At 38.9% G+C, this 26,521-nt stretch overlaps 1 protein-coding gene across 16 annotated transcripts in view; it reads left to right on the forward strand.

Annotated features, from left to right (window-relative positions):
* VPS13D (vacuolar protein sorting 13 homolog D) overlaps nucleotides 1-26,521 on the forward strand; it is a 286,614-nt gene that overhangs the window by 57,840 nt on the left and 202,253 nt on the right. For all 16 annotated transcript variants that reach the window (XR_008996895.1, XR_008996896.1, XM_057499741.1 and 13 more), the window contains 12 exons: nucleotides 3,280-3,502; nucleotides 5,994-6,204; nucleotides 8,284-8,455; nucleotides 8,635-8,747; nucleotides 12,140-12,352; nucleotides 15,507-15,772; nucleotides 16,907-17,040; nucleotides 19,225-19,380; nucleotides 20,552-20,762; nucleotides 21,260-21,334; nucleotides 23,682-23,888; nucleotides 25,084-25,173. Coding sequence is in view for 14 of the 16 variants with exons in the window: in XM_057499741.1 (XP_057355724.1) it covers nucleotides 3,280-3,502; nucleotides 5,994-6,204; nucleotides 8,284-8,455; nucleotides 8,635-8,747; nucleotides 12,140-12,352; nucleotides 15,507-15,772; nucleotides 16,907-17,040; nucleotides 19,225-19,380; nucleotides 20,552-20,762; nucleotides 21,260-21,334; nucleotides 23,682-23,888; nucleotides 25,084-25,173 (2,071 nt within the window). In the remaining 2 variants the exon portion in view is untranslated. The remainder of the gene's footprint in view (nucleotides 1-3,279; nucleotides 3,503-5,993; nucleotides 6,205-8,283; nucleotides 8,456-8,634; nucleotides 8,748-12,139; nucleotides 12,353-15,506; nucleotides 15,773-16,906; nucleotides 17,041-19,224; nucleotides 19,381-20,551; nucleotides 20,763-21,259; nucleotides 21,335-23,681; nucleotides 23,889-25,083; nucleotides 25,174-26,521) is intronic.

Genomic DNA, 26,521 nt, shown 5'->3' on the forward strand with positions numbered 1-26,521 from the left:
GAAAGAAAATGAAAGATAGAGACAGGGTGGCAGTCCTCACAGGCCTTTGCCCTGGAGCTCAGCTCAGGACAAAAAGTAACAAGGAGACTATATTCATTGGTAATGCCTAAACTCAAATCATCTTATTATTTTCAAATTACTATCTCCATACTTGTCATTCGTTTTGCTTCTCTCTCATCCACTTACTCACTGTTACTAAGCATCCTAAGTCAAAAATACATGCTTCAGTGAGTGGGAGTGGGTAGAGTAAGAGTGGGGACGAGGCAGCTAGAACCATAGAACCATGTGCACCGTTGTGACCTTGGGCCCAGGACCTGTGGTTGGAGGGCTTGGATGAAGGGCGAGAGGGCAGGTTGTCCACACATTGCCTCACTTGCAGTTGCTCAGGGAAACCAGATTTAGTGGTCAGAGCAGAGGGTTGAACCCAAACAGCAGTGTTTAGCGATGCAAAGGGAAGAGCGTCACCAGGTCACTCATGCTGAGGATTGAGAACCTCTCCGTTTACCTTGCTGTAGGAAGCCCTCCTGTGGCAATAGGAGGCCCTACTGCCAGAGGCTTTGATAGGGAGAAATAGGCTTTCACTTATGGACATTTCTTAAGACAGTAAAAGTCAAATAATTACTATTGGTCTTTCACAGAGAGTTAGTAGAGAACTACTAACCTGGTCTTAATGAAGAAAATTTGTTTTCAGGTTGAGAGAAGCATTTTGCTCTTCACTGACTAGAGGCTTAAAAATTATAAAAGAAAAGTTCATTCATAAAAAGAGAGGTTGGTAACTACTTCTAAAATTTCTTACTTGATTCTCCTTAGTATGAGATTTTTATAATTAATGTGACTAGATATTAAGCAGATATTTGAACGTGTGTTTGCACGTGAGTGTGGTCCCCACTGTCACCACAGGATACTGTGTCGTTCCAGTTGTGCCACCATTTCTGTTCCAAGTTGGGTGTTGACATCCTCCTTGGGGACCATCTTTTGAGTCTATAGTAAGTTCTTTGGAATACATTTGTGGTAAATCTTCGTTTTGAGGCCAAAATATTTAGGAAGAGGGCATTTAGAGCCAGAATGGGTGACCAAGTTCAATAATACCACTTTTGTTTCTTTAACCTGCCTAAAAAGGTAACGGGATGATTTTCTATATCAAATACATCTGTCTATGGGCTCATGAGCTGATTTGATAGTTACTTAGCCTCTAAAGAAGAATTGGAAAAATATTTTAAGGAATTTTTGCAAGTGGGTTTCTGCTTTGTTAAGTAAGCCAAGTAATAGCATGTAACTTATAGCATTTTAATGAAGACTTTTCCTTGTATTTGTTTTTGAGGATTTGATTTTAAGTGGAGGTGCTTACAAGGATCGCTTTTTCTTCAAGATATAATATGCTTTTTGCTCCTGGTTATTCTGAAAAACCTTATGGGATTCAGCAGTCAATTCATATTCATATGCTTAAAAAGGAAAATTTTGAAAACCAACCCTTTAAAATAACTCACTACTTGGGAAAGCCTGCTCATTACATTTTTTTCCCCCCTGGTGAATCACTTCCCTTCTGTGTAGAGAAGTCCTTCTTAAGGACTATTAAAAGCAATTTCTTTTTCTTTTTTCTTTTGTAGTCTTAAGTAATATGTTCTTGGTGATCTTTTCCTTAAATCCTGCAAAAACTTTGTCTTGTTACACACCAGTGGTGGTTCTGTAGAATTCCGTAAGGGCTGCTTGGAGTGTGTTGCTTGTTAAAGTATTTGTAATCAGATAAACGTATCTGTGAAGCTTACTTTCCACATGTACAGTCAAGCTCAATTGATCAAGGCCTCTATGAAGTAACTGCTTTTTTTTTACCAAAAGTCACTTTGCATTTACATTTTTCCTTTAAAATATTTGCACGTGTGAGGTTTGTCTCATATGCATTCCAGGGGTTAAAAAACAGGAAATAATCCTGAAATCAAAGCTCACAGAGGGGTTATTTGCCTTTGAGTTCCATGACTCCTGTGTGTTTTGAATTGTTTTACATAAATCCATGTCTTAATGAGCATGGGTTTGAATTTTTTACATATGCTTTTCCTTTCATTTTTTTTCTCAATGATAGCTTGTGCTTAAACCATAATTTCTAAATCAGTCTTTCAAAAGCTTTGAGTTAATCTCCTCAAGCCATTGATTTATTTAAACCAACTGCAGAGAGGATAGAGATGAATCAAATGAAGGAGCAACAAATACTCTCTAGAGTTTAAATAAACTAAGCAAGAGGGAAGGTTTTTAATGTTGAAATACTTAAATAACAGCATTTACCTAGTTTTTTGCCTTGCCAAAAAAAAAAAGAACTTGCAGAAAGTAAGAACTGGTTTGTTTCACTGTCACAACTATTTTTACACTGTCACAATGTAATTGCAACTCAAGATGACTGTGAAGGAGAACAGTATTATCATCTCTTTTTCAAATGCTGAGAGGAATAAACATACAAGGCAGTCCTGGAGGAAAAACCATTCTTCCCTTCCTCCCAAGCATGCTTCATGAGAATGGATAGATGAAAACAAACTGATGGTGCAGAAGGAATACAGATACCTAGCTCTGAGGTTTGGGTGAAGTTACCATGGCAAGTCTAAAAGTTAATTATGGAATCATTCTGGTGAAAAAGATTTCCCATTAGCAATTAACTGAAGGTATTAATTATGTAAGAAAAATGTATAGAATTTTCAATGGAATTACGGAATTTATCTTACTCTGTATTTGTTCCTAGTTTTTGTGCCCTTGAATAGAAACATAATAGGAATGGCTGACCTTGTATGTTTTCCATTTGCAGCTAACTTAGATGAGAAATGTAAACCCAGGTGGGGAGACTTCTAGAAAGTCCGAACACATTACCTAGGCTTAATTCCATTGGAACTATATTGCAGTTAGATACATTTTCTTAGAACTGTGAACCCTCCCCTCCAGCAAAGCAACAATATATGTCATATGGCTGAGAGATTTGCTTTTTTTGTTGTATTTGACCTAGATTAAACCACTGAGAATTAGCATCTTGACATTTACTCCTAAACCAAAAGATAATATGTTCCTGCAAAATTGCTATAGTTTTCAGGTACTGAATTATATATAACATCTCTACAAATAATTATATTTATTGTGGTAGAAAATGTCATGACCTTTTGTTTATGGGATCTGGGGGGAACATGGAAAATGCCAAGCGTTAGAGAGTCTTTGAAGAGCCCAGGGACTGGGATGGGACTTCCAGATAATAAAGATACAGTCACCCCAATCCTTGCCTTCTAGTTTTATTTTGTCTCTTCCCAGGAAGCTGTGCCTTCAGCTTCCCCAACGGGGACTCCCAAGCACAGTCTGAAGAAAATGACAAGCACAGAGGACCCGAAGGGAACCCATTCCGAGGGGCTGTTCCTGATGCCTCCTGCTGGCACGAGTCTAGGCAGCCTGAAGAGTGAGTGTGTATCGAGTACCTCCATCAAGCAGCAAGGGCGACAAGGCACACCTTCTGTCAGCCAAGTGTCCAGTAGTCCAGGTAAAAGAGGAGAAAGCTGCTGCGTAATGAAGGCGGGGAGGTTCGTTAGACTGTTGCAGGAACCTCAGGGAAGATGCATCCTGTACAAGCAGATGCCAACAAAGTGGCAGCACGTCTTCAGTGATAACCTGATGGTGGTATTGCTTAAGTAGGCTTAAGAATCTTAGAATGTCGATTTAACATTGGGTAACTTCCAAAGCAGTGTAAATTAGCAAGACACAATGTAAATAAAGAGATTTAGATGGCTCTTTAGGGCTTTTTTCTTATGGGTCAAAATAGTTACCACCAGATAGTGACAGCATAGATAGAATTAAATTCTTGCATCCTTTGGCACATTCTTGCAAGTTACTATCAAGACACCACCCTTTCTCTGTTTAATTATTATTCTATTTAATTGTTAAAAAATAAAAAAAAGGATTCTTAAAAATATTAATGTAAATTAAGTAACAAATACTCTTAAGTAACAATTTTTAAAAGACAAACTATACAGGTTTTGGTGCTCTTTTCTAGAATTTAAGAATCAGTTATTCCAGGTGAGAGCCTAATTTTAGACTTTCGGTTTTTAAATGTGTTCTGGATGGGTGTTGGATTAGATAAGTTAGGTGCTGCTCCAATTAGTTAGCAAGGGAAGCAGAATATGATCAGGCACAAAAACCAATCCAACATGATTGGACTTTGAAAGATGTGGGCCACTAGCTGAGGGAGACTGCTGAATGTATTTTGTTAGATATGAGGACTATTTCAACTCCCTGTAGTACTTTAGTCCTAGAGGTGACAGGAAAAGTGGTTTATGTGTGGTTACATCGATGATTAAATGAGATTATCATAATTATCATTTTAATGCTGGTTGTTGAACATTTACTATGTGCCAGACATTGTGGCACATTCTTTCATAACTTACTGAATTTCATCTTCGTAACACCCCTACAGAGTTCTATTTTTATCCCCATTTTACAGATGAAGAGACAAAGGCTTAAAGAGATTAAGTAACTTGCCCACAGTTTTGTAGTTAGTAAGTAGAGTTGGGCTATGAACTTAGGTGATCTGACTCCAGAGCTTGAATTCTTAACCTATGTGATATAGCCTACCAATCTATATATGTAATGCACTTTTAAAAGGGGGTGCACACGCAGTGCCTCTCAATGCATATCATCTTCTGTTGTGGCTGTTACGATGACCTTGATGATTAGGAATAAGACCAGCTTCCATAAAGGCAGATGCCTGTGAGAAGTGACTGGGGCTGTTTCACAGAAAGAGCTCTTCTCTCACAATATTTCTCCTCCTGGTTTGCTGTTTGTTTCTTGAATTCCTCTATTTGTCATTAAGATTAGATTAAAGCAGTGGTTTTTCCAACTGCTCTGTGTATCCCTAGAATTCCCTGGTGACCTTAGGGAATCTCTGAAGCTCTTCATTCCCTCCCCGTCCTTCCTTCTGCCAGATCAGCTCCACTTTTATCTGTTTCACATATTTATCATTATAGTAACAAAAACACAAGGAATTACTTATTTAGTGCCTGCTTCATGCCAGGTGTTATGTTCTCTTGTATATGAACATGCTGTTCGATGTGGTTCCTGACACCAAATAAATATGAGAATGACATTAAATAAGCATCTGAATATTGACAGATTAAGATAAATGTTATGGGAAAGAAGGGATGGTGTAGGATGAAAGAACAGAGAAGACCCAGTTGAGATTAAGAGGGGAGGGGGGGCTGTTTAGACAGTAAAGAACTTGACATTTGTGGGGGAAACAGCCCAGTGAGCTTGAGGCCTCATGAGCAAGGTGGAGAATGGCTTGAGATGAAGTTAGAAAGATAGGCAGTGGACTTATGCAGAGTCCTATGGGACTTAGGAGAGCTTTACAGAAAGAATTTTGGATTAAACATAATCATTAAAGTGTATAAAGGAAGAGAATGTTATGTTATGGTCTTAATTATTTTTTTAAGGACTGCTCAGGTATTTTGTGGGCAGAATGGTTTTGTGAGTGCCAGAAGGGATTGAAGTATATTGGAGGGGAGTTTATGGTGGTCTAGGCAAGAATGAAGGTGGTTTGAATTAGATCAGTGTTAGTAGAAATGGTTTGTTTGAAGAAAGAATTTTGCTGCTGGAAAATTTTGTAAACCTTTGGGTAATGTTATCTCTACATGAGAACCCCCTGTTGGATATCCTTGGGAGGATGCATGTTCAATCATTTTAGTCATAAACCTGTAGCCTCAGTTAAAGTCTCAGGATGGTAGTGAGACACTGCAGGAATCTGGTCACTACTTACTTGATGTGGAGGGAGCAGGTAGGAAGTGTCTTGTGTCATGGAGTGTTGCATAGGGAGGTCTTGGTACTAGAGTGGAGACTTCTAGACACCCAGTTCTCTGAAACAGGCACTTCTAAACATTTTCCAAAGGCAGAATTAACTGTTTGGCTTTCTAGAGTTGTTTAGGGCCCGCCCTTTCTGGATCTTTTTTCTTCATTCTCTTTCTTTCTTTGGGTCAATGTAGAAGACCATGTCTGCCTGCTGGATTGCATTGTTGTGGATCTACAAGACATGGACATCTTTGCTGCAGAGAGACATCCACGAGAGTATTCTAAGGCCTCAGACAGCAATAGTGGAGATCTGATCTTCCCCTCCTATTTTGTGCGGCAGACTGGAGGAAGCCTCCTAACTGAGCCTTGTAGGCTGAAATTGCAAGTGGAAAGGAATTTGGACAAGTGAGTGTTTTACATCTGAGTAACTGTCTATCATAATAACTTGGAAATCAGTGCTTTTAAGGGAAGTCTGGAAGAGAATGGGTATTCATGTCTTTCTCCATTGTGTAACAAATGTTGATGGAGTCCCCACCATGTCCCAGACATGAGGGGTCCTATGATGAAAGCAAAGCAAAAGGGGAGCCTGCATTTTGCTGAGGGTGTAGGAAGGCAGGTAGGTGATTCTAACTCAGTGTTTGGTTCAGTGTTATAAACTGTTATTGGATTGCAACCAGAGCCTTGGAAACAGAGGAAGGGACAAGAATTTAGCATGGATTTTGGTGGGGGTGTGGAGATGCTGATGGCAGGGAAAATATTTTGAAAGAGGTGACGTTTGGATTATATGTTCCAAATACAATAGATTACGAATCTGGGATTACTATTTACCCTGGAGCTTCATTTAAGCAGAGTGACTGTTTAAATGTAATTTTGCGCATTTCACTCCATTATGCAGTCTGACAGTGTTCCATAAAGACTAATGAACTGACTCTAATTTACCTTTTAATTGGCCTCAAAATGCAAGATGCTTATTTCTGTAGTTTGGAGCATTGCTTCAGTTGTCATTAATTCCATATCTGGCTGGGAAACGTCTTGAAAGTAAACATTCCCAGACCCTACTTGAGACCACTAGAATGTGACTCTCAGGGCTGTGTCTCCACTGGGTATAAATAAGGTTTCCTGATGGTGCTTATGCTCACCTGGCCTGTGTGCAGGGACTGGGAGTCACTGATTGCTGTGTGTGGTGTGTTTAAGCTTGGGGCATTAATTTTGGAGAAAACAGAACATTTGCATCAACTCCAGGAAAAGATGAGGCGTGGCTGAAAAGTCATGAAAGAGGTTTTCATTTGTAGCACTTTGAAAGCAGTCTCATTATGTGTCTAGAGTGTGATTTTAATCCATCTTTGGCCTCTCCCTTTGCAGTTTTTGGGCTTGGGCAAGTCACTGAATGTCACTTTTTTGTTTTTTTCTGGATTAGTGAGAGTTTAGCCACTCTCACTGGGATTTTTGCATTTCACTCTTACTTGTTTTTCAAGTGCTCCCTGGCTGGCGTTCAGTTATGGTTGGCATAGGTTATATTTGGTTTTCCTGGTTTAGCAGTCTTAAGAGGAGTGTCACTATTTAGAAATTGAATACCTTGCTTTCTTTTTAAGTAACGCATTTAAAAAAATGTGCTTTGTTACTCTAGTTATCTAAACTTCACCCACTTCCATCAGTGTTTATGTGCAGATAATTATGCTCTGTTGTCCAGATAGGAGGTGACACTGAACATGAAGGATTCTATCAGCTTCTCACTGCAGAAGCAGGAACCCCACAGGGCCCTTGGTAATCCTTTCCTGCTTGACTTGTTCATTGTATCACTGGTCTTTTTTTACTTTATTGTGTGTAAGTTTTTCTTTATAGACAAAATAATTTTTTGTATTCCTCTTCCACTTCAAATCCTAATCCTCTACTTCGTATGTTCAGAGCATGGTGTCTGCAGAATCCATGGTGCCCACTTCACCCCTGGGAGGGTAGAGAAAAGCTCTTCAGTGTTGGAATGAGGCATTTTACTCACTGACCTGGGCATCTTCAACTTTACTTTTCCCCATCTCAGCCAAGATGAGTAGCCAGTTTAGATTTTATCCTGTGTCCCATTTGGGCTCTGTATGAAACCCTGGTTTCTTCCTTTAGTTATCACTAAATCCAAACAGTTAAATAAAGAGCTGATCATTTCTTTATTGCTTCTCCAACTGATATGTTTAAGCTGTTTCTGAATCTGATGAGATTTTTCCTTATTAGTAGATTGCTTAGTTAGCTCATATTAGATTTGGGGATTTTTAAATGTATGTTTTGGGAGAAAAGGGGCTTTTTGTAACTGAAGCACGGCACTTAGTCATACTAATTTGCTTCATTTAGAACCACATGAAATTTTTGTCATTGGAAGTAGAAATTAACCGTTGGTAATGTAGGTGGGCTCATTTTAGCTCATGTATTTGGGTATGACCTCTGTCAATGTTAAGTTAGTGATTTGTTTGTCAAAGTAACTTTTTCCATTTTTCATAGAGAAATCAGTCACACTGTGCCAGACATATCTATCCATGGCAATCTCTCCTCAGTCCACTGCTCCCTGGATTTGTACAAATACAAGCTGATCCGTGGTTTGTTAGAGAACAACCTTGGAGAGCCCATAGAGGAATTCATGCGGCCTTATGATTTACAAGATCCAAGAATTCATGTGAGTGACCCTTATTTTCTTCTGTAACTCTCCTAATCTCAGCTGATGGTCACCCTGCATATATATCCCTCAGATTCACTTGGGGAAAGAAGATAGAAAACGAGCTGCCTTGACATATGAACCCCATTTTTAGGTTGACATCACTCACTGTGGATTGATGAGCACTTTTCCTTTTGCAGACTGTCCTGAGTGGTGAAGTGTACACGTGCATGTGTTTCCTCATTGATATGGTAAATGTAAGTCTAGAGCTGAAAGAGCCCAAAGGAAAAGAAGGTGCTGGGTCCTTAGCCAGGTACGGCTTCAATGATATGGTTTCACTATTAGGAACAGTACTATTACAGTAACACTAATACAGATAACCCATGTATTTTGTTTAGCATAGAGTAGGCATTGCTGAGGAATGTTTCATGGTTGAGTGTGGTTTGCAAAGTGCTTTTTGGTTGGTCTGTACAGTGCTCTTTTCAAGAGTTTAAATTTGTTGCTGTTTCAGTAATGGTAGATTAGGTTATTAGGAAATTTTTGTGACAGCTCAGCATTCTGAAACTGATGCTTTTGAGAGAGCTGTAGCAATAAAGTACAACTTTGGTTTCAGAAGAATCTACTCATGTTTTAACTCTATAGAATTACAATTATGGAAGGTGCAATAATGCTTTTAATGATATTCATAAAATACACATTTAACATAGTGCAATATTTGTGTATATGCTGGAGGGGCTGTAGAGGCATCACAGTTGTTCTTTAGTACAAGTCAGGGCTGGGGGCATTCCAGGTAGCCTAGTAAGGTGAGGCGTAAGGCTTCGATGGAAAAGGTTGTATTTTACTACATTCCTGTTGTAATCTTGCTTCCATGCTTTGTAATCAACAGCTTAAAAAAAACCCCAAAAACTACCAGGGGCGGGGCTTGGGGGAGGGAAGTAAGTAACATGTGAAAATGCCAGCGACTTAGAATAGTGAGCATGTCTTTTTCCTGATGTTGTATGTCCGTTGAGGGTCTTGGGCAACTCTGCTACCGTAGTTGCTGTGGTTGACAGAGCAGCCAGCATCTTGCTGTGCCAGCGAGACAAGCAGGAGCTCCGAAGTGGGGTCCTGGATGGCAGTTAAATGCTCTGCAAACCTCACGGGGCTAGAACACAGTCCCATACAAGTGTAAAGGAGTCAGGAAGTACAGTCCTGCTGTGTGTCTGCATAGGGGGGGACCCAGAACTATTCGGGGAGAAGCACTGTCGACTACCTCACTGGTCAACATTTAAAAATAGGGGGGTTTCATAAAACTCTTAGAAAAAAACGTAGGCAAAAATCTCTTGGACATAAACATGAGTGACTTCTTCATGAACATATCTCCCCGGGCAAGGGAAACAAAAGCAAAAATGAGTAAGTGGGACTATATTAAGCTGAAAAGCTTCTGTACAGCAAAGGACACCATCAATAGAACAAAAAGGTATCCTACAGTATGGGAGAATAGATTCATAAATGACAGATCCGATAAAGGGTTGACATCCAAAATATATAAAGAGCTCACACACCTCAACAAACAAAAAGCAAATAATCCAATTAAAAAATGGGCAGAAGAGCTGAACAGACACTTCTCCAAAGAAGAAATTCACATGGCCGATAGACACATGAAAAGATGATCCACATCGCTAGTCATCAGAGAAATGCATATTAAAACCACATTGAGATATCACCTCACACCAGTAAGGATCACCACCATCAAAAAGACAAACAACAACAAATGTTGGGGAGGCTGTGGAGAAAGGGGAACCCTCCTACACTGCTGGTGGGAATGTAAAGTAGTTCAACCATTGTGGAAAGCAGAATGGAGGTTCCTCAAAAAGCTCAAAATAGAAATAGCATTTGACCCAGGAATTCCACTTCTAGGAATTTACCCTAAGAATGCAGCAGCCCAGTTTGAAAAAGACATATGCACCCCTATGTTTATCGCTGCACTATTTACAATAGCCAAGATATGGAAGCAACCTAAGTGTCCATCAGTAGATGAATGGCTAAAGAAGATGTGGTACATATACACAATGGAATATTATTCAGCCATAAGAAGAAAACAAATCCTACCATTTGCAACAACATGGGTGGAGCTAGAGGGTATTATGCTCAGTGAAATAAGGCAGGCAGAGAAAGACAAGTACCAAATGATTTCACTCATATGTGGAGTATAAGAACAAAGAAAAACTGAAGGAACAAAACAGCAGCAGACTCACAGAACCCAAGAATGGACTAACAGTTACCAAAGGGAAAGGTACTGGGCAGGATGGATGTGAAGGGAGGGATAAGGGCAGGGAAAGAGAAAGGGGGCCTTACGATTAGCATGTATAATGTGGGGGCGGGGGCATAGGGAGGGCTGTGCAACACAGAGAAGAGAAGTAGTGATTCTACAGTATCTTACTACGCTGATGGACAGTGACTGTAATGGGGTTTGTGGGGGGGGACTTGGTGAAGGGGGAAGTCTAGTAAACAATGTTCTTCATGTGATTATAGATTAATGATAACAAAATGAATTTTAAAAATTGGAAAAAAATAGGGGGTTTCACATAAATTTGGATTTTAGCTTCTTTTGAAAAATTGGAAACTTTGGCATTACTGGGCCCCTGTTCTCACTTGGAAGCATCTGGAAGCTGAGTAGCAACTTAGGCTGCCTTTAGATAAGGCGTGTGCTTACCTAGCAATTCATTTATTCATATCACTTGCAAGAATGTGTTGATTACTGGTATAGAACCTTCAAGAGTGCATTGTGTTTTCACACTTGATAACCTTTTCGTTTGCTCTCTTGACAGCTGTGTAAGGTTGGGCAGATAATTACTCCTACTTTACAGATTGAGTTTTGAACTAGTGTAAGAGCATGTGGCTGGAAAAGTGGTTTGATATTTGAAAACAGGACTCAAGTCTGGTAATTTCCCCACTGAAACACTCTATATCTTCTATTTTGTCTTGAAAATCCATCCTGGTCTGTGTCTAACTCAGCTAATGAGAACATGGTATAGTGAAGCTTGGGTCCCAGATCGATTGTCTTGTGAGCCAACAATTTTTTCTGATGACTGGCTTTGCCCTTAGTTTTTTACCAAAGAAGTAATTCTGCGTGGATTGTCATAATGGTACTGAGTAATTAGGAATTGTTCACTGTAGCATTGTCTGTTACTAAGGGAAAGGCAGCCCCAATGCACTTCTTGTTGGTGGGTCAGTTGCCTTATTTCTCTCTATGAACAGTATTATTTTTTCTGGTCATTCCCAATAAGCTGTGGTGGTCTTAAATAAAAATTTTTAAAAAGTCTTCTGGCAGACTCCAGAAAGAGGATCCTCCAGGCAGGCTAGGAGTTGACAGATGAAGGTCTAAAGGAACCTGACTTCCCTTGGGGATTGTTAAAAATGTACATTTTTCTTAGACTTGAGTGAAAATTGAGAGTGCTAATGAGCACTGAATGTAATAAATACATGGTATTGTTACTCTGCATGAAGTTGCTATGGACAAGATCATCTCTTTGGAAATGGAAAGATACAGGGCACAATGACACTAAATCCATGATAAGCAGTCTGTTAACAAAACTAATAAAGATCTCAGAATGAAAGTTATTGACCTTCATAGCTATATTTGTGGTTTTGTTCTATTGTCTTGAACTTAACATAATTTTGTAAAGGGGGAGTTTAACATCTTGTCTGCTTTCTTCCTTTTAGATTTGACTTCAAGAAATGTAAACTGCTCTATGAGAGCTTTTCCAATCAAACCAAGTCCATTAACTTGGTTTCCCATTCCATGATGGCTTTTGACACCCGCTTTGCTGGGCAGAAGACCAGTCCTGGCATGACAAACGTATTTAACTGTATCTTTCAGCCCTCCAAGAACAGCAGCACTACCCAAGGATCCATTCAGATTGAGCTGCATTTCAGGTAATAGGTCCAATCCATGACTCTGGCTTTCTTTATTGAGATATTTCCTTTCATGGCCAGTGGGCCAAGGCCTTGTCAGCTTTAGAATATCAAAGGACTGAGGAATCACTGAAAAGATAGATAAATAATGGTTTATCAGGACAGTGTACTGTTTGTTAACCTAGTATCCCTGTGACATTGCAGTTTCACGTATTGGCCAAAAGATGTCTCTGCTGCCTTAAAAAAGAAAGTAGTTTAAAATTATACGATTGGTAAAATCAACCTCCTTGTAAGCTGTAGACTGTTTTAACGTGTCAGCAACTCGGGGAAGGAGGAAATTCTGCTTGTTTTAGGGGAAAAAAAAAAAAGATTTTTTGGTGTATAGAAATAATAGAAGGGAAGGTGGTTTTGACTTGCATTACCGGTTTATTAGCCTCCTTTAACTGGATTATGTTTTTCTTCCTTGTATGATGGGAGGCAGTATTGTGTGTGTGGAAAGAGCATATTTTTTAGAATCATACGGATCTGGGCCCCAAACCTTGATCTCCCACTTCTAGCTTTGTGTATTAGGACAAATCATTTAATTGCTTTGAGCTGCAATTTCCTCTTCTGTAAAATAGAAGAAAATAACTGTGCTTACCTTATAAGGTGGATGTAATAATTAAACAAGATAATCCTGGCCTACTGCTTGGCACAGGTGGTAGCTTTTATTGTGACTTCTGATGTAGCTTGTATATACCACTGTAAGACTTCATGACTAAGTGAGCATAGACCTGAAAATTGAATAGTTAAGTGTGATCTAAAGAAATTCTGCAATGAAATCCAAGGGGATTCCTTTGGAAATGGTGTCAATTTCGTTCTCTTAGTGCTTAATGTCATAAGATATGTTATAAATGTAAACCAGTAAGTAAAAAGGCTGGGAAAAACTTCCTGGTTAGGCAAAAAAAAAAAAAAAGGAAAAGAACTCGAGTTTATTCTTATATTTACACACCTAAATATGCCTGACATTTCAATGTGCTGTTCAGTGAATTCTCAGAGTTGAGATTATTTTTTTAGAAAGTGGTCTGGCCCCTTTCCTTATGCCTTTAGGAAGGTAGCAAAGTAGGCATTCAACATTTTATATGAACTTTTAAAAAATTCAGTAATAGAACTGCTAGTTGCCTCTCACTGAGCTCTACCCGCAAGTCAGGCACTTTATCTGCCTTTAGGTAAATTCTTACAGCAAGCCTGCAAAATGGATGACTTCTTCCCCATTTTACAGATGTGGAAATAAAAACTTGGAGGGGGGTCACGTGACTCTTCTAAGGTCACATGTCTAGTAAGCATAGTCAGAATTCAAACGCTTTCTAACAATCTCAAGGCCCAGCACATTTCCAGTGATCAATGGAAATGTACTGGGCCAATCGCAGTCAGATGTTAAGCTGTGATATGCAGTTCCTTTGTTTGAAGATGTTCGTTTGAACAGGAGGCTTGTGTATATTTGGTTCATCTGATCAAACAGTTTCATTTTGGGTTTGCTTTATTGTTATTGATCTGGCTTCCTAAACTTATCAGCTAGCTGTCCAGCCTATCATGGTTTTAATATACAAGGAGCCTTGAAATGTTATTCTGTTTATATACTAAAGGTGTATCATTTCTTGGAGTCAAGTAAAAAGTCTTACCTTGGCTCTTGCTAACAGAAATACTATTGTTGGTGAGGGTTAAAATGTTCTCTTGATTGGAACTTGTGAACGTTTTTTGTGTCTCAAGAAGAATTGCTCTTCTGTTGGGATTTTGTATGTCAAATATAAATCACTTCACAGTGTTTAAAGGCTTGAAATATTTTCCAGAAAAGGGATCAGACACACTTTGACTTTCCAGTTAGTACATAGCTCTGACGGATCTATGTTCAAGACAGGGTGGAAAAATTTTACTGAGGGCAACATTTTTTCTCTATTACAAAAGGGTAAAGTATTTCTGTGAAAAATGCTGGGTCTGTATGAAGGAGACATGCATCATTGTGCCCTTTTTCTGGAGGCAGTGAGCCAGGTTTAGGAGAACAAGAGACTAGAGGAGCCAGCCTTAAAAATGTCTCCGAATCAGCTTTTCCTGAATAGAAGCCCCTTTTAGGGCAGGGAACCAGGTACGTACAGCAGCTATAGCCCCAGAGTTGCTCCTGGGCTCGTAGAACACAGTTTAACCCAGAAAAACCTAGAGAGGTGACCCTGGCCTATTTTTTTCTCTCCCACCCGCCTCTGCCTACTAATATACCAAGTAGGGCCCGGATGAGCCCCTAGCCACACCATGGCTTAAGACTCGGCCTGAGAGTCCTCCTTGGGTTTTTACCTCAAGTATAGAATTTGGGGTAATGGGTGCTGCAAAATAATATTCTCTCTGCCTTTCCCCCCACTCCACTTCTAGGATGCTTGGGGTTATACCCATAGTCAATATCATCGTATTTTTTGTCCTGCTCGGGCTAAAAGATCTGGGTGCTCAGGTCTGTTCCAGTTAGAAAAACCATCTAGCACTAGTATACAAATAAAAAACGGGTCCTAGACATCAAAGAAAGAATGCCTCCTTGATGTATTTTTTTTAAATAGCCTCTAGGAAAGAGAATGGACATTTATCAAACACCTGTTGTGTGCCTGCTGCTTTCTCTCTTTCAGTGTTAATACTTTTTATTCCTAAGTGAGGAAACAGGCTCAGAGAAGGTAGACAACTTATCCAAGGCAACACACTTACAAGCTGTTTTGCTGCACCAGTATTTTTCAGCCTTGACCCCACTGACCTTGGGTTAGACAGTTCCTTGGTGTGGGGGCCATTCTTGTATTGTGGGGTTTTCAGCAGCATCCCAGGCCTCTACCCACCAGATGCCAATAGTAACACCCCCATTGTGACAACCAAACATGTCTCTAGACATTGCCCATTGTCTCCTGGGACTAAATCACCCATTTGAGAACTGCTGAACTAAACCATGTGGCTTTCTTACAGCACATTGCTGTTTGTTTAAAACTAGGATTTTTGGAAACATACACTGAATGTTTTATCAAACCAATGTTCAGAGTTTATTGATACTTAAAGCTGTCAGTTTAGAAAATACTGGAATACCACCTGTTCAAAATGAATAATACATTTGCAAGTTAATGACATAAATTTCTCCTTTCCTATTTTATTATTTTGATCTTCTTTCTTGTAGATCCACAAAGGACTCTTCTTGTTTTACAGTAGTCCTCAATAATCTCCGAGTGTTTCTCATATTTGACTGGCTGCTGTTAGTCCATGATTTTCTCCATACTCCCAGTGATATTAAGAAAGAAACTAACGTTACTCCTTTTCGCCACCGTAACTCCAGTAGTGAATCTGGTATAGTTCCCAAAACTGTGAAAAGTGGAGTAGTTACCAAGAGGTCTTCCCTTCCTGTGTCTATTGAAAGGCACCTGGAGGTCAAGGTCAATGTAACAGGTGAGAATATATACGTGTGAGTGACTGTTTCTTAGTTTGGATGTTAGGTTCAGTATGTGTCTTATAGGGTGACTTTCTATTGCCCCTGTATTTTGACGTGAATGGTTCACATACGCATCTTTTAGAGACCAGCAACTATTGAAGTTCCTGCTCTCTTCTTTCAGGTGTGAACTGCCTGGCCCACACTCAGGGCTGCAGGGTCTCTTGTGCTTCTCCTTTGCCCAGCTAGCATATGTGCCCAGCTTGAATACCTGGTTGGGAAGTGGTCTTTTTTTCCCAGTGTTAAATCTGGCTTCAATTTTCTGTTTGATCCTTAGTGCCCCAGTGGATGGGCTTCACTGAGTTTAGGCAAACTGGGTATGTGGAAACCTCAATTTGAAAGATAAATGAGTAAAGGAATTGTTATTTTCTCTATAAAAAGAATATTTTCCTTTACAGATAAATCTACTGTGGTTTTGGTTAACCAGTGAATCTCCTGCTACATCTGTGTGTGTTTGTGTATTTATTGTTGTTTGTGATATGCCACATCTACAGCTCAACAGTTTGGAAGAAGCTGGCTGGCACTATGCATTTTAAATGGATTTAGTTTTGGAAGTTCAGTCCATACATGGTTTTTGATGAAAACAAAAGTTGAATTTGCCATGTACAAATGCGTAGAAGCTGTCTGCCATCCAGTAATTAAGAACAACAACAACATTAAATTGGGCTACATCTTTTGTGAACAATTTGAGCAGCTACATAGATGGCACAGTGTCATATGCTATCTGACCAATATTAGTATCTGAACCTACTTCCTGGGATCTTAAAACAGGTCATTGCTTGGTGAAAAGATGATTTCCTGAGCTTCTGAGTATCTGTTAGGTGTCCCAGGAGAGCTAGTTTAAAAATACATTCTAAGGAGAGAACCTGCATCTCAGCGTTTTCTGCCTGTGCAGTGCTCGGTAGGCTTGGCTGTCCCTGGCCAGACGTAGATAATTTGTTCAGGATGAAAGTAAAGCACAATGTGGACAGAACATCCTGGAAAACAAACCTCTGCGGCTAATGTCCCCCTGGCGTAAATGTGCTACTTAGTGTAGCGACCTGGAGCTTCCCAGCCTCCTGGTTTGGCTTGCTTAACGATGTTGTCCTTCATAGGCACAGAATTTGTGGTCGTGGAGGATGTGTCCTGCTTTGACACCAGCGCCATTATTCTCAAAGGCACCACAGTGCTCACGTATAAGCCCCGGTTTGTCGATCGGCCCTTTTCAGGAAGTCTGTTTGGCATTGAGGTAAGAAGTCTGTGTGTCGATCAAAACTCAGAATGTTTGGTTCAAGAGACAAAAGCATCCAGAAGAGAATTTTACCCCTTAAACATTCAGTAGGAGAAATAATTGTCCTCTTCTCTTTGTGCCTTAAATCTATCAGTTTATTCTAATGTATGAATTCAGTCCTCCAGTGTTGGGCTGTAAATGTGCTGAGGGACTTGACCTCTTTCTCTTCGAGTCCATTACCCTGTCAGGCTCCTTGTTTTATCTTCTAGTTCTGCGGGTCTGGACCTTGGCAAATTTGTGAAGGTGAGGAGGTGGTCCTCATTTGCCCTGCATCCCTTCCCCACATTGAGCGCTTGTGTCTCTGAAGACCTAGGGCTTTGGGGTCCTGGAAACTTGTTTATAAAAGGTGTTAAGGATTTTATGTATTACCTTTTAGGAATATCTTATCTATAAAAGGGCAACCCTAGAGAGTCATCTGAAGTAGTGCACCTCTAATAGTGGTGCTTTAGGTTCTGGTTTAATGTCATGAAGGAGCCAGCTTGCGCTGGAATGGCCTTTGTTACCTGAAATTACATTATATAATATTAAGCAAATACTGCTTTGCCTCCTTTAAATCCAGGGTTGTTAAGACTGAAGGAGAAGTGAAGCAGATTATTATCTCTATCAAGTGTTCCTAATTCATTGATCTCAGCTAACAGTCCTCTTGTTATAATATTAGAATATTTGGTCAGGGTTACTCATCATTTCCTTTCCTTTACAACTGAACTTTTCATGCCCTGTTCTTTCCAGTGGTATTTCAGAGGTTGGTTGAATAAAATTTATTTTCACTGTCAGCAGCATATGGTACTTTTTTTCTTTTTTTTTTTTTTTCTGGTTGGATAAAGCTGAATAAAACCTGTAGAGATTTCACTTCTTGAGCACTTGTTTCTCTCATGTAAAGAAACCTCAGTTTGAGAGGAAGGATTTACATGCTGGTGTGATGTGAGTTGATCATGAAATTGCAATTCATCTGCTTTCCAAGCCACGACAATACCAGCTTTGAATGAAAAATCTTGGTGATTGATTAATGAACTGTCAGGTACAATTGGGTTTTGTATAGCAGAAGCCCCTGAAGAAAAAAAGGAAAATGAAGACTTAGTGCTCCAAAGTCTTAGAAAGACTACATGGCAAAATATTTGAGATTCCTGGAAATTCCTTTCAATCTTGTTCTTCAGGCAGCACAGTTGGATCTGAATTTTAAGACCCCCTTGATACATCATTGGGGGAGAATTTATAAAGAAAGCAAAATGAGTTAATTTTGAATATAGCAAAGGATCTTGGAGTCACATGTTTTTCAACAGCACTAAAAAATACCAAAAAAGGAAGGAGCAAGGGATGACATGCTGAAAACTACCTTCTTTCTTTTGTACTCGTCTTGAGTGCAAAATAATTTGGTCATAGAATGGGAGTCCTCCCTCCCTTCTCTCTCCCCAGAAATGTATTTATTTTTAAATGTTTTATTGTACAATATTTCAAACATATACAAAGTAAACAGAATAATACAATGAACCCCTATGTTCCCATCACTCAACTTCAATAATTAACATTTTCAATTATGAAAGTAAAAACTATATTACATAAAATTGTGGGAGGAGAGGGGAAAAAAACGTATCCCACCATCTGTAATCTATATTGGCATTTTGATGTGTTTATTTCCTTAAAGTCACAGCATGCTGTTACTTTGATTGGGCTGCTTTTTCACATAACCTTTGTTGTAAGTATCTTCCTCGGTTCCATATGGTCTTTTTAACTGTCACACTTAAATGGCTGCATTCCATTGAGTAGATGTGATATAACTTTGGATGCTCTTGATTTCTTGGAATTAACTATTAAGTAATGGTTCAGTGAATTTTTCTATATTTCATTTTATTTCCTTAGGCTTGTTCCTAGAAAGAAGTAGGATTATTGGATCAAAAGGAGTGATGTTTTTAAGCTTTCTCAGTTATGCACTGCTAAACTGCCTTCCGTGCAATGTGGGTGAACCATGGTGCGTGCTGTTCACAACAGCCTCATCTTCACAAAATTTATTTCAGCAGTTGTGATGGGTCTTTTGATAATACAGGGCTGATTGTCAGCCTTCTGAGATAGTGTCTTTTTCTGCTGATGGTTAGACTATTCCTAAATAAGACATTAATGCTTACCATATTTCATTGCATTCTCTAGGTGTTTTCATGCCGACTAGGGAATGAGCATGATACAGCTCTTTCAATTGTTGATCCAGTGCAGATTCAGGTGGAGCTGGTGGGGAATTCTTCTTATCAGAATAGTTCAGGATTGATGGATGCATTCAATAGTGAAGATTTTCCACCTGTCTTAGAGGTAATGATGAAAAATGTGTATAATGCATTGATACACTCTCAAATACTTTCCTGTGCTTGAACAAATTATTCATTCTGCCAAACTCAACATTTTAGTTACTTCAGCAAATAGAAAATAAATATGACATTGTCTCTGCCCTGGAAGACTTGTGGAGGTTGAAAGACCTTGTAATTGTCTGATGTAATCTTAAAGTTCTATAAATGTTCCCAGAAAGCAGAATTAAACATAGGTAGGAATATTGATTGTGGGTGGATCTCAAGGTAAAGTGAGTCTGAGTGGAGGGGCAGGATGTAAATAGGCAGAGAGGCAGACCATTCCATGTCGGGAAGCAGCAAAGTCAGGGGCAGAAGTGGCCCAGTAAACAGGAGACAGAGGAACGTATCTCTAGAACAAAGAGGTTTGTATGTAGGGACGTGAGGAGGACATAAGGCGAAGCAAGGGAGGGTGAATCCAGGCAAGGAAGGCTTAAGAATTTGGTGTCTTATTTTTTCGGTAGAGGGGTATAATTAATCCACTTGAATCATAGGAGATTGAAAGAGAGAGAAAAGCCATTTTGGCTTTTGGTCTTTAAAAAATAAAAGTAAAAATAGGTAATAAATAAAGTACTATACATTCAAACAGTCACCCCACTTTTAAAGTGGTCCAGTGTTGGTGTCTGTATTGCTTTTACCAATGGTAGCTATATTGCTAATCTCTGAGGAAGATCGGATTTTTGGAAATATTAGCATGGAACTTGAGTCATTTAAGGTTATGTTTGAATAAAGAAGAGATTAATTTCTGCTGGGTGATCAGTTTGTTTCAGGGATTTAAAAAACTAAATAGATGGATGCAAAATGGATTAAGAAAATGTTAAGCCTTTTTCTGATTCTCCACTTTGGTGATGAGTATACTTGTATGAAAATCACCCTATTGAAATATTAATTGCTCTAGTAATTTCCTAGTTTAGTATTTTTATGTGGTTCAGTTTTGTGAACATTTGACCTCATGGCTGAACAATCATACCTCATGGCTCTTGGTGCTTAATTTCAAGATCTTCTCAGTCTTCAAAAAGAGAAATTTAGTACAGTGTCTGTTGGACTTCTAGAACTTGAGTTAGGAATTACACCTGTGAGAGATGTGGACAGAAAAACAAATACAACTTTAAAAACTGCTGCTTTTTAAATTTTGTTAGATTCATTTACAAGCCCTGGATATCAGACTCTCCTATAATGATGTTCAGCTGTTTCTTGCCATTGCAAAATCCATCCCAGAACAAGCTAATGCTGCAGTGCCGGAGACAGTGGACTTGGAGGCCAACTCCATTAGCAGTTACATTCCTGGTGCATCTCGAGTTGGAAAGGAAATCAGAGAAAGGGCAAGACATACCTTAGATCCTGTCTTGGGTAGGTGTTTAGCTCTAAACCCTGTCAGTCTTCCTAATAGTTCTCCTTCTTTATAACTTTCAAGATTTTCTTTTGCACAATTAGATTGTTCAGAGTATAATTGTATGTCATTAAGTATAATTGTAAGTCATAAGTAAGACTCCCTAGTTTTTTAAGAAAAATAAAACACCCCAAACCTCCACTGTTTTTCCTTTTGCATTTTCTTCCAGAGTTAAATGGATACTGCTAAGGTTTAGTTTTAAACTTCAAGTTTTCCTCCAGTGTGATGTGGATAATAATATTAAATTTCAGTTAAAAAATTTTTAAAACACAGTTAATATAAAATTTCAGGGTACACATGATAAAAGTCTCCAGTTAGAAGCCCACTTTTGCCTAGACAAATAAAACGTTTCAGTCACCAGTTTCTGAATTTTCTTTTGTTTTTTCTTCAATTAGTCTGTGGATTAATTCATATACAACTATTTGTAAAAATTATGTACCATTTTTTTTTTTTCTAGAGTTACAACTAGCTAGACTGCAGGAGTTGGGATTCAGCATGGATGATTGTCGCAAAGCTCTTCTGGTGTGTCAAGGTAATTGGAATAAGTGGTTCCATTATCTGTGGCTTGTCTTGATAATATGCTTCCTTCCCATTTGCTCCCTTACTCCTACAAGGTGACTTAGAGAGTTGGGTGTATTTTGAAGACCCCCCTCCATAGTTCCTGTGGGCTGAATATAATCTTGGGCCAGTAATAATAATGGGCAGCAGTATTTCATAGTAGACAAGAATACGGGCTCTGGGGCCAGCTGTGTGGCTCCAGATCCTTACCATGCCACTTAGTGGCTGCTTGTTAGCCATTGGGGCAAGTGACTTAACCTGTCTGTGCCAGTGCTTCCTTATCTGTCAAATGACAATGAGGGGGACTTCCCTTGAAGGTTGGATATAAATAAGTCACTGTATGCAAAGCACTTAAGAAAAGTGCATGGCACACAGCAAGTGTTGTATAGATGTTAGCCTCTGTCACTCATGGTAGTGGGAATGGGGATGAAACTTATTGAACATCTGTATACCTAATCCTGTGCTTTCTTGCTGAATCCTCATAGCTGTTGGAGGTGGGCATTAATTATTATCCCCACTTCAGATAAGGAAACTGGCTCAGGTTAAGTAGACTTGTCTAAGGTCACCTGTTAGCGAGAGGTTAAGCTGAGTTTAAAGCCAGGTCTGCCTGTGTTCTTTGTGCAGAATCACACTCCCTTCCCACCTCCTTCTGTTTCCCTTCTAGAGAGGTATGGCAAAAACTGTCTTTTTTTTCCAGTCTTTACACGTGCATGTACATTCTATTTCTCTATATACTTTATATATCTATATACTTATACACACATGTACATACAATATTTTGTATATTGGTATATTGTGTTACAAATACAATTTTAAAGCCGTTTTAGATATAATTTTATTGAATTATAATTTTATTATAATATACTTAATAATCTGCGACATCTTCCAATGTCATTAAAATTATTTGTAAACCCAGTTTTTTTTACATTGACCTAAAGATATAATTTAACCATTCTTTAGTTATTTTTCATTCTTTTGATATTATACAAATTTCTGTGATAAATTTTTTTGGTATGAACTTTTGTTTACATCTTTTAAGTATTTCCTTGGTGGAGAGACCTAGTAGTGTGAATACTGGATCAAAGGGTATAGGTCTGTTTTTCAGGCTTTTTACTCTAATTGACAAATCTTTCTCTGAAAAGATTGTGCCAGGCTATACTCTCACCAGTAATGTGTGAAAATGCTGGTCTCACCACATAATTGTTTGTATTAACTATTGTCTTTCTTTTTCTTCCTGAAAAAATTGAAGGTGGAACTAGTTATCCTGTGTTCTTTATTTTGTTTATACCTAGACATCATTACCTTCTGGTTTAATTAACTTTATACACCTTAATGTATGTTTACATTTCCTCTTTTTACTCTTTCTTTAACAATTCTAGCATTGTTTTGTTTTATTTTTAATTTCTAAGAACCTTTTGGATTTTTTGTTACTTTTTATTTATTTAGTAACTAAGACTTAGTTCCATCAGTAATAAAAATGATAATTGCAACTATGTTTATAGAGCCTTTGATTCTTGCCGGGCTCTGTTGTGAAAACTTTACATGTACTCATTGTTTCCTCCTCCTGTCAGTCCTGTAAGTGCGTGCTATGGGACACAGATTAAGTAACTTGCTCAAGGTCCATCTAGTAAGTTCCAGGATCGGAAGCCAGGCCATCTTTCTTCAGAGCATGCCCTTAACCACTCAGTACTGTTTCATGCATTGGCCACTGATAATTTATAAGTATGGGGTGGTATTGCTTTTCTTTTCTTACTTTTCTTTCTTCCTTTTAACTTTAGCGATCTGTTTGTTTTTAGGGGGATCTAATTTAACAGTTGTATATTACACACACACACTTTTCATTGCTCCCTGTTCTCAAGGAATTTGTGATTGAAAAGACAAAGGTGTGTACAAAGTAAGGCATTTGAGAACAAGTGCAGAGCTGCCCGTCAGTATATGCAAAAGTACACAGTGAAGATTGAGTGCTTCAGTACTAAGTGGTGCCCAGGATTTTGTCCCTGCCCTTTCTGCCCTTCTCTCCTTGTCAGGTTCACAGTGGAGGAGGGTTGGCTCCCATGAGGCATTGTGAGCCAGATCATGAAAGTGTGGTCAACTTGATGTAAGGTGTGAAACAAAGAGGAGGGCCTGGTTCTTTTTGCTTCAAAGCATAATTCCTATTCTTACGCTAGTTTTTTCTTTTTTAAGTCTAAGAATACATCTGTGATCAGGGTTCTTTTGGGATGTCCAGTAGGTTCCTATGAACTTTATTTCTGTTTCCTCTATGATTTGCTTGAGTAGCTGTGGGAACTGATTGAACTGGTCACCTTTTAATTTCTTTGAAGGCCAACTGAAAAAGGCAGCAAGTTGGTTGTTTAAGAATGCTGAACCTCTGAAGTCTCTTTCCCTGGGCTCTACCAGCCGAGAGAGCCAGGGGACTGTGCCTGCACAGCTGATCTCTGGAGTGGAGATCAAAGCTGAGGGCGTGTGCATCTGCTTCATCGATGACTGCATGGATTGTGACGTTCCTCTTGCCGAGATCACCTTTTCCCGTGAGTGTTTTCTTGGTTTGCAGATTCATCTTGAAGCTTCTCAGTGATTGCTGAATTACTTGGGATTGTCTTTTTTTGTTATTCATGCTCTCTTCTACTTAGTAGTAGGGGTGAAATTTGGATAATAGTTTTACATATGTTTTCCATTATTTGTATTTTAGAGAAATGTGTGTTTATCTGCCATATGTGGCCTTCAGCCTATAGCTTGGGAATAATAGAAATTGTCATCAATGAAATTTCTGTTATATTAACGTCTCTAGCTAAATAATTCCAGATCTCTCCATTTTGTTTATTTTTTTGTGTGTATCTAAAGATTGTAGTGAGTATTGTTATTAAAGGCATGTAAGAGACGCTCAGAAAATGCTGCTTTTACCCGTATGTTTTGAACATAAAAAGCACAGTCTTATGAGAAAGCTCACCTCAAAGCACCCCCCTTAGGGTCATGTTGGAGGTGATGCAGCCTCCAGCTGAGCCCAGTCCTCTGTGGAGTGGGTCTCAGGCTGGAGCACTTTATCCTAACTGCATCATGGCAGACTGTGCTAGATGGGGCCTTTGAGAAAGCTGGGTTCGCTTGGAATTTTCTGTCATTTTGATCTTGCCAACCTCTTATCCTATCAAGGAAAATTGAATTCTTGGGATTCAATTCGACCTTTTATATGTTGTAGAGGTTTTTCTTTTCCCTGTACATTAGGCACCACAGGGTCATTTGATTAAAGTGAAAACTAGAATTTTGACCAAGTATCTTTTCTGCAGAGGGTAATCATTTCTTATTTTTCTGTGATAATCTTAAAATTTTGAGCTAATACTTCCCAGGACATGACCTCCTTTATCACTGTGTCACCTTTCCAGATAATAAGGTAGAAATGTTTTTTATGTCCCCACTGGCCTCAGGTATATATCTGGGTGTTGGGGCTTGAACTGGAGGGAGGCAAATGAGGCATTGCCCCAGGCACAGCATTGCTTTTGGGGTGCCAAAAACTCAGTAGTTAAGATAAATAATATTGTAATGAAGTATTTTTAAAAATCAGCATTCATGTAAAAAACCCCATGATGCACAAAATATAAACATTTTGGTACCTTTCTATGAGATCGTCAGTGTTAGCTATAACTAACATCTCCTTAATGTGGTTTGTCTGCAAAAGAAAGTTTTGGTTGTTCTGCCCCATCACTGCAGTAAGATTTGCTCTCATTGCAGGTCTGAATTTTCTTCAGCACGTTAGAACTAGCCCTGAAGGGTATGCCCACTTCACCCTTTCTGGAGATTATTATAACCGTGCTCTGTCAGGTCTGTATAAACATATATTATTATGAGATTTAAAAAACACACTTAAATATTAGCCTGGATCTATTTCTACATAAATTTTATGTGAGGGAAAAGGGGTGGGGCAACAGGGAAAAATTAAAAACAAAGTGACTACCTTAGCTCAAAAGTAGAGAATTTTTCATTTTTCTAAAAACATAATCTGGTAAGTTATAATTGAATTATCTAAAAGTTTTTATGGTTAATTCTTTTTGATGCTGGATTTTGACTCATTCCGGAACATAAAATTGCTCAATAGTGAAAGATTGTTTATCTTGCCCTGAATGTAGCTAAATTTCAAGAGAGATTTATGTCCATTGGCATTTTAAACTTCAGGCCTCTTCACTCCCTGCTGGACTTGTTTGTTTCATTAGAAGAATACTGAGTCTGTGATAATGCATGATCTGCGGTCCCTGCTCCCTAAAGCAAAACACAGTTGATCAGAGCAGGCTATTCTTCCAGACACAGAAAACCAATACACTATAAGGTGTTTTCAGGTTTCTTTCCTTCCACTGGAAAGACCAAAGTAAGGGCCTGTGTGGATCGATATTCAGAAACCATCATATACTAGGGCCAAGCAGTTTGAGCTGTGAAGTTCTTTGCCTTAACAGAGTTCTACTAGGTGTGGACAAAGTTGACAAAGTCCTGTCTAAGGCTCAGGCCTAGCAATGATTGCTCCCTTGGTTTTTAATGGAAAATTAAGCCTCAGTTTGTTGTGCTGCTGCTGATTGTTCTAGAGTACATGTCACATTTAATTATATATGTTAGTTAACATTTTCCCTCTCTGTTCTGGATTCACTTAAAGGTAACACTCTTATTTCCTAATTGTTCAAAATGTTTAGCTTTAGAAAAATGGCCCAACTCTTGCTAGTTTAGAGAAACTCCTATAGGACATATGGTAGCTATTTTTCTGAGAATCATTTATTTTCCCAGAGCAAATATTGCTTACTCTTAAAGTTGTATGAACACATTCAGGTCACTAAGTGCCAAATGGTGTGAGGAGTCTAATGTATCTGTTTTATGCTACATCCTAGATTTGTATTGGTAAATCACCTGATCTGTGGTTGTTTGAGTATATTTAGAAAGCTGTTAAAAATTAACTGGCCTTGAAAAATTGAGTCTTTAAAAACTACAGAACTCTAGTTTTCTGCTGCTAGAATTGTAAATCAGTACAACCACTTTGGAAAACAGTTTGGCGTGACCAATGGCGTTAAGTATAGGCATCCTCAACAACCCAGCAATACACTTCTTTAGGTCTATACACTAGGGACTCTCTTGCCTGTGTGTACTAGGAGACTCCTCTGAATCGTATTCTTCCTAGTAGCCATAAAAC

Source organism: Manis pentadactyla, chromosome 4 (assembly GCF_030020395.1).
Source record: "Manis pentadactyla isolate mManPen7 chromosome 4, mManPen7.hap1, whole genome shotgun sequence".
Taxonomy (NCBI): domain Eukaryota; kingdom Metazoa; phylum Chordata; class Mammalia; order Pholidota; family Manidae; genus Manis; species Manis pentadactyla.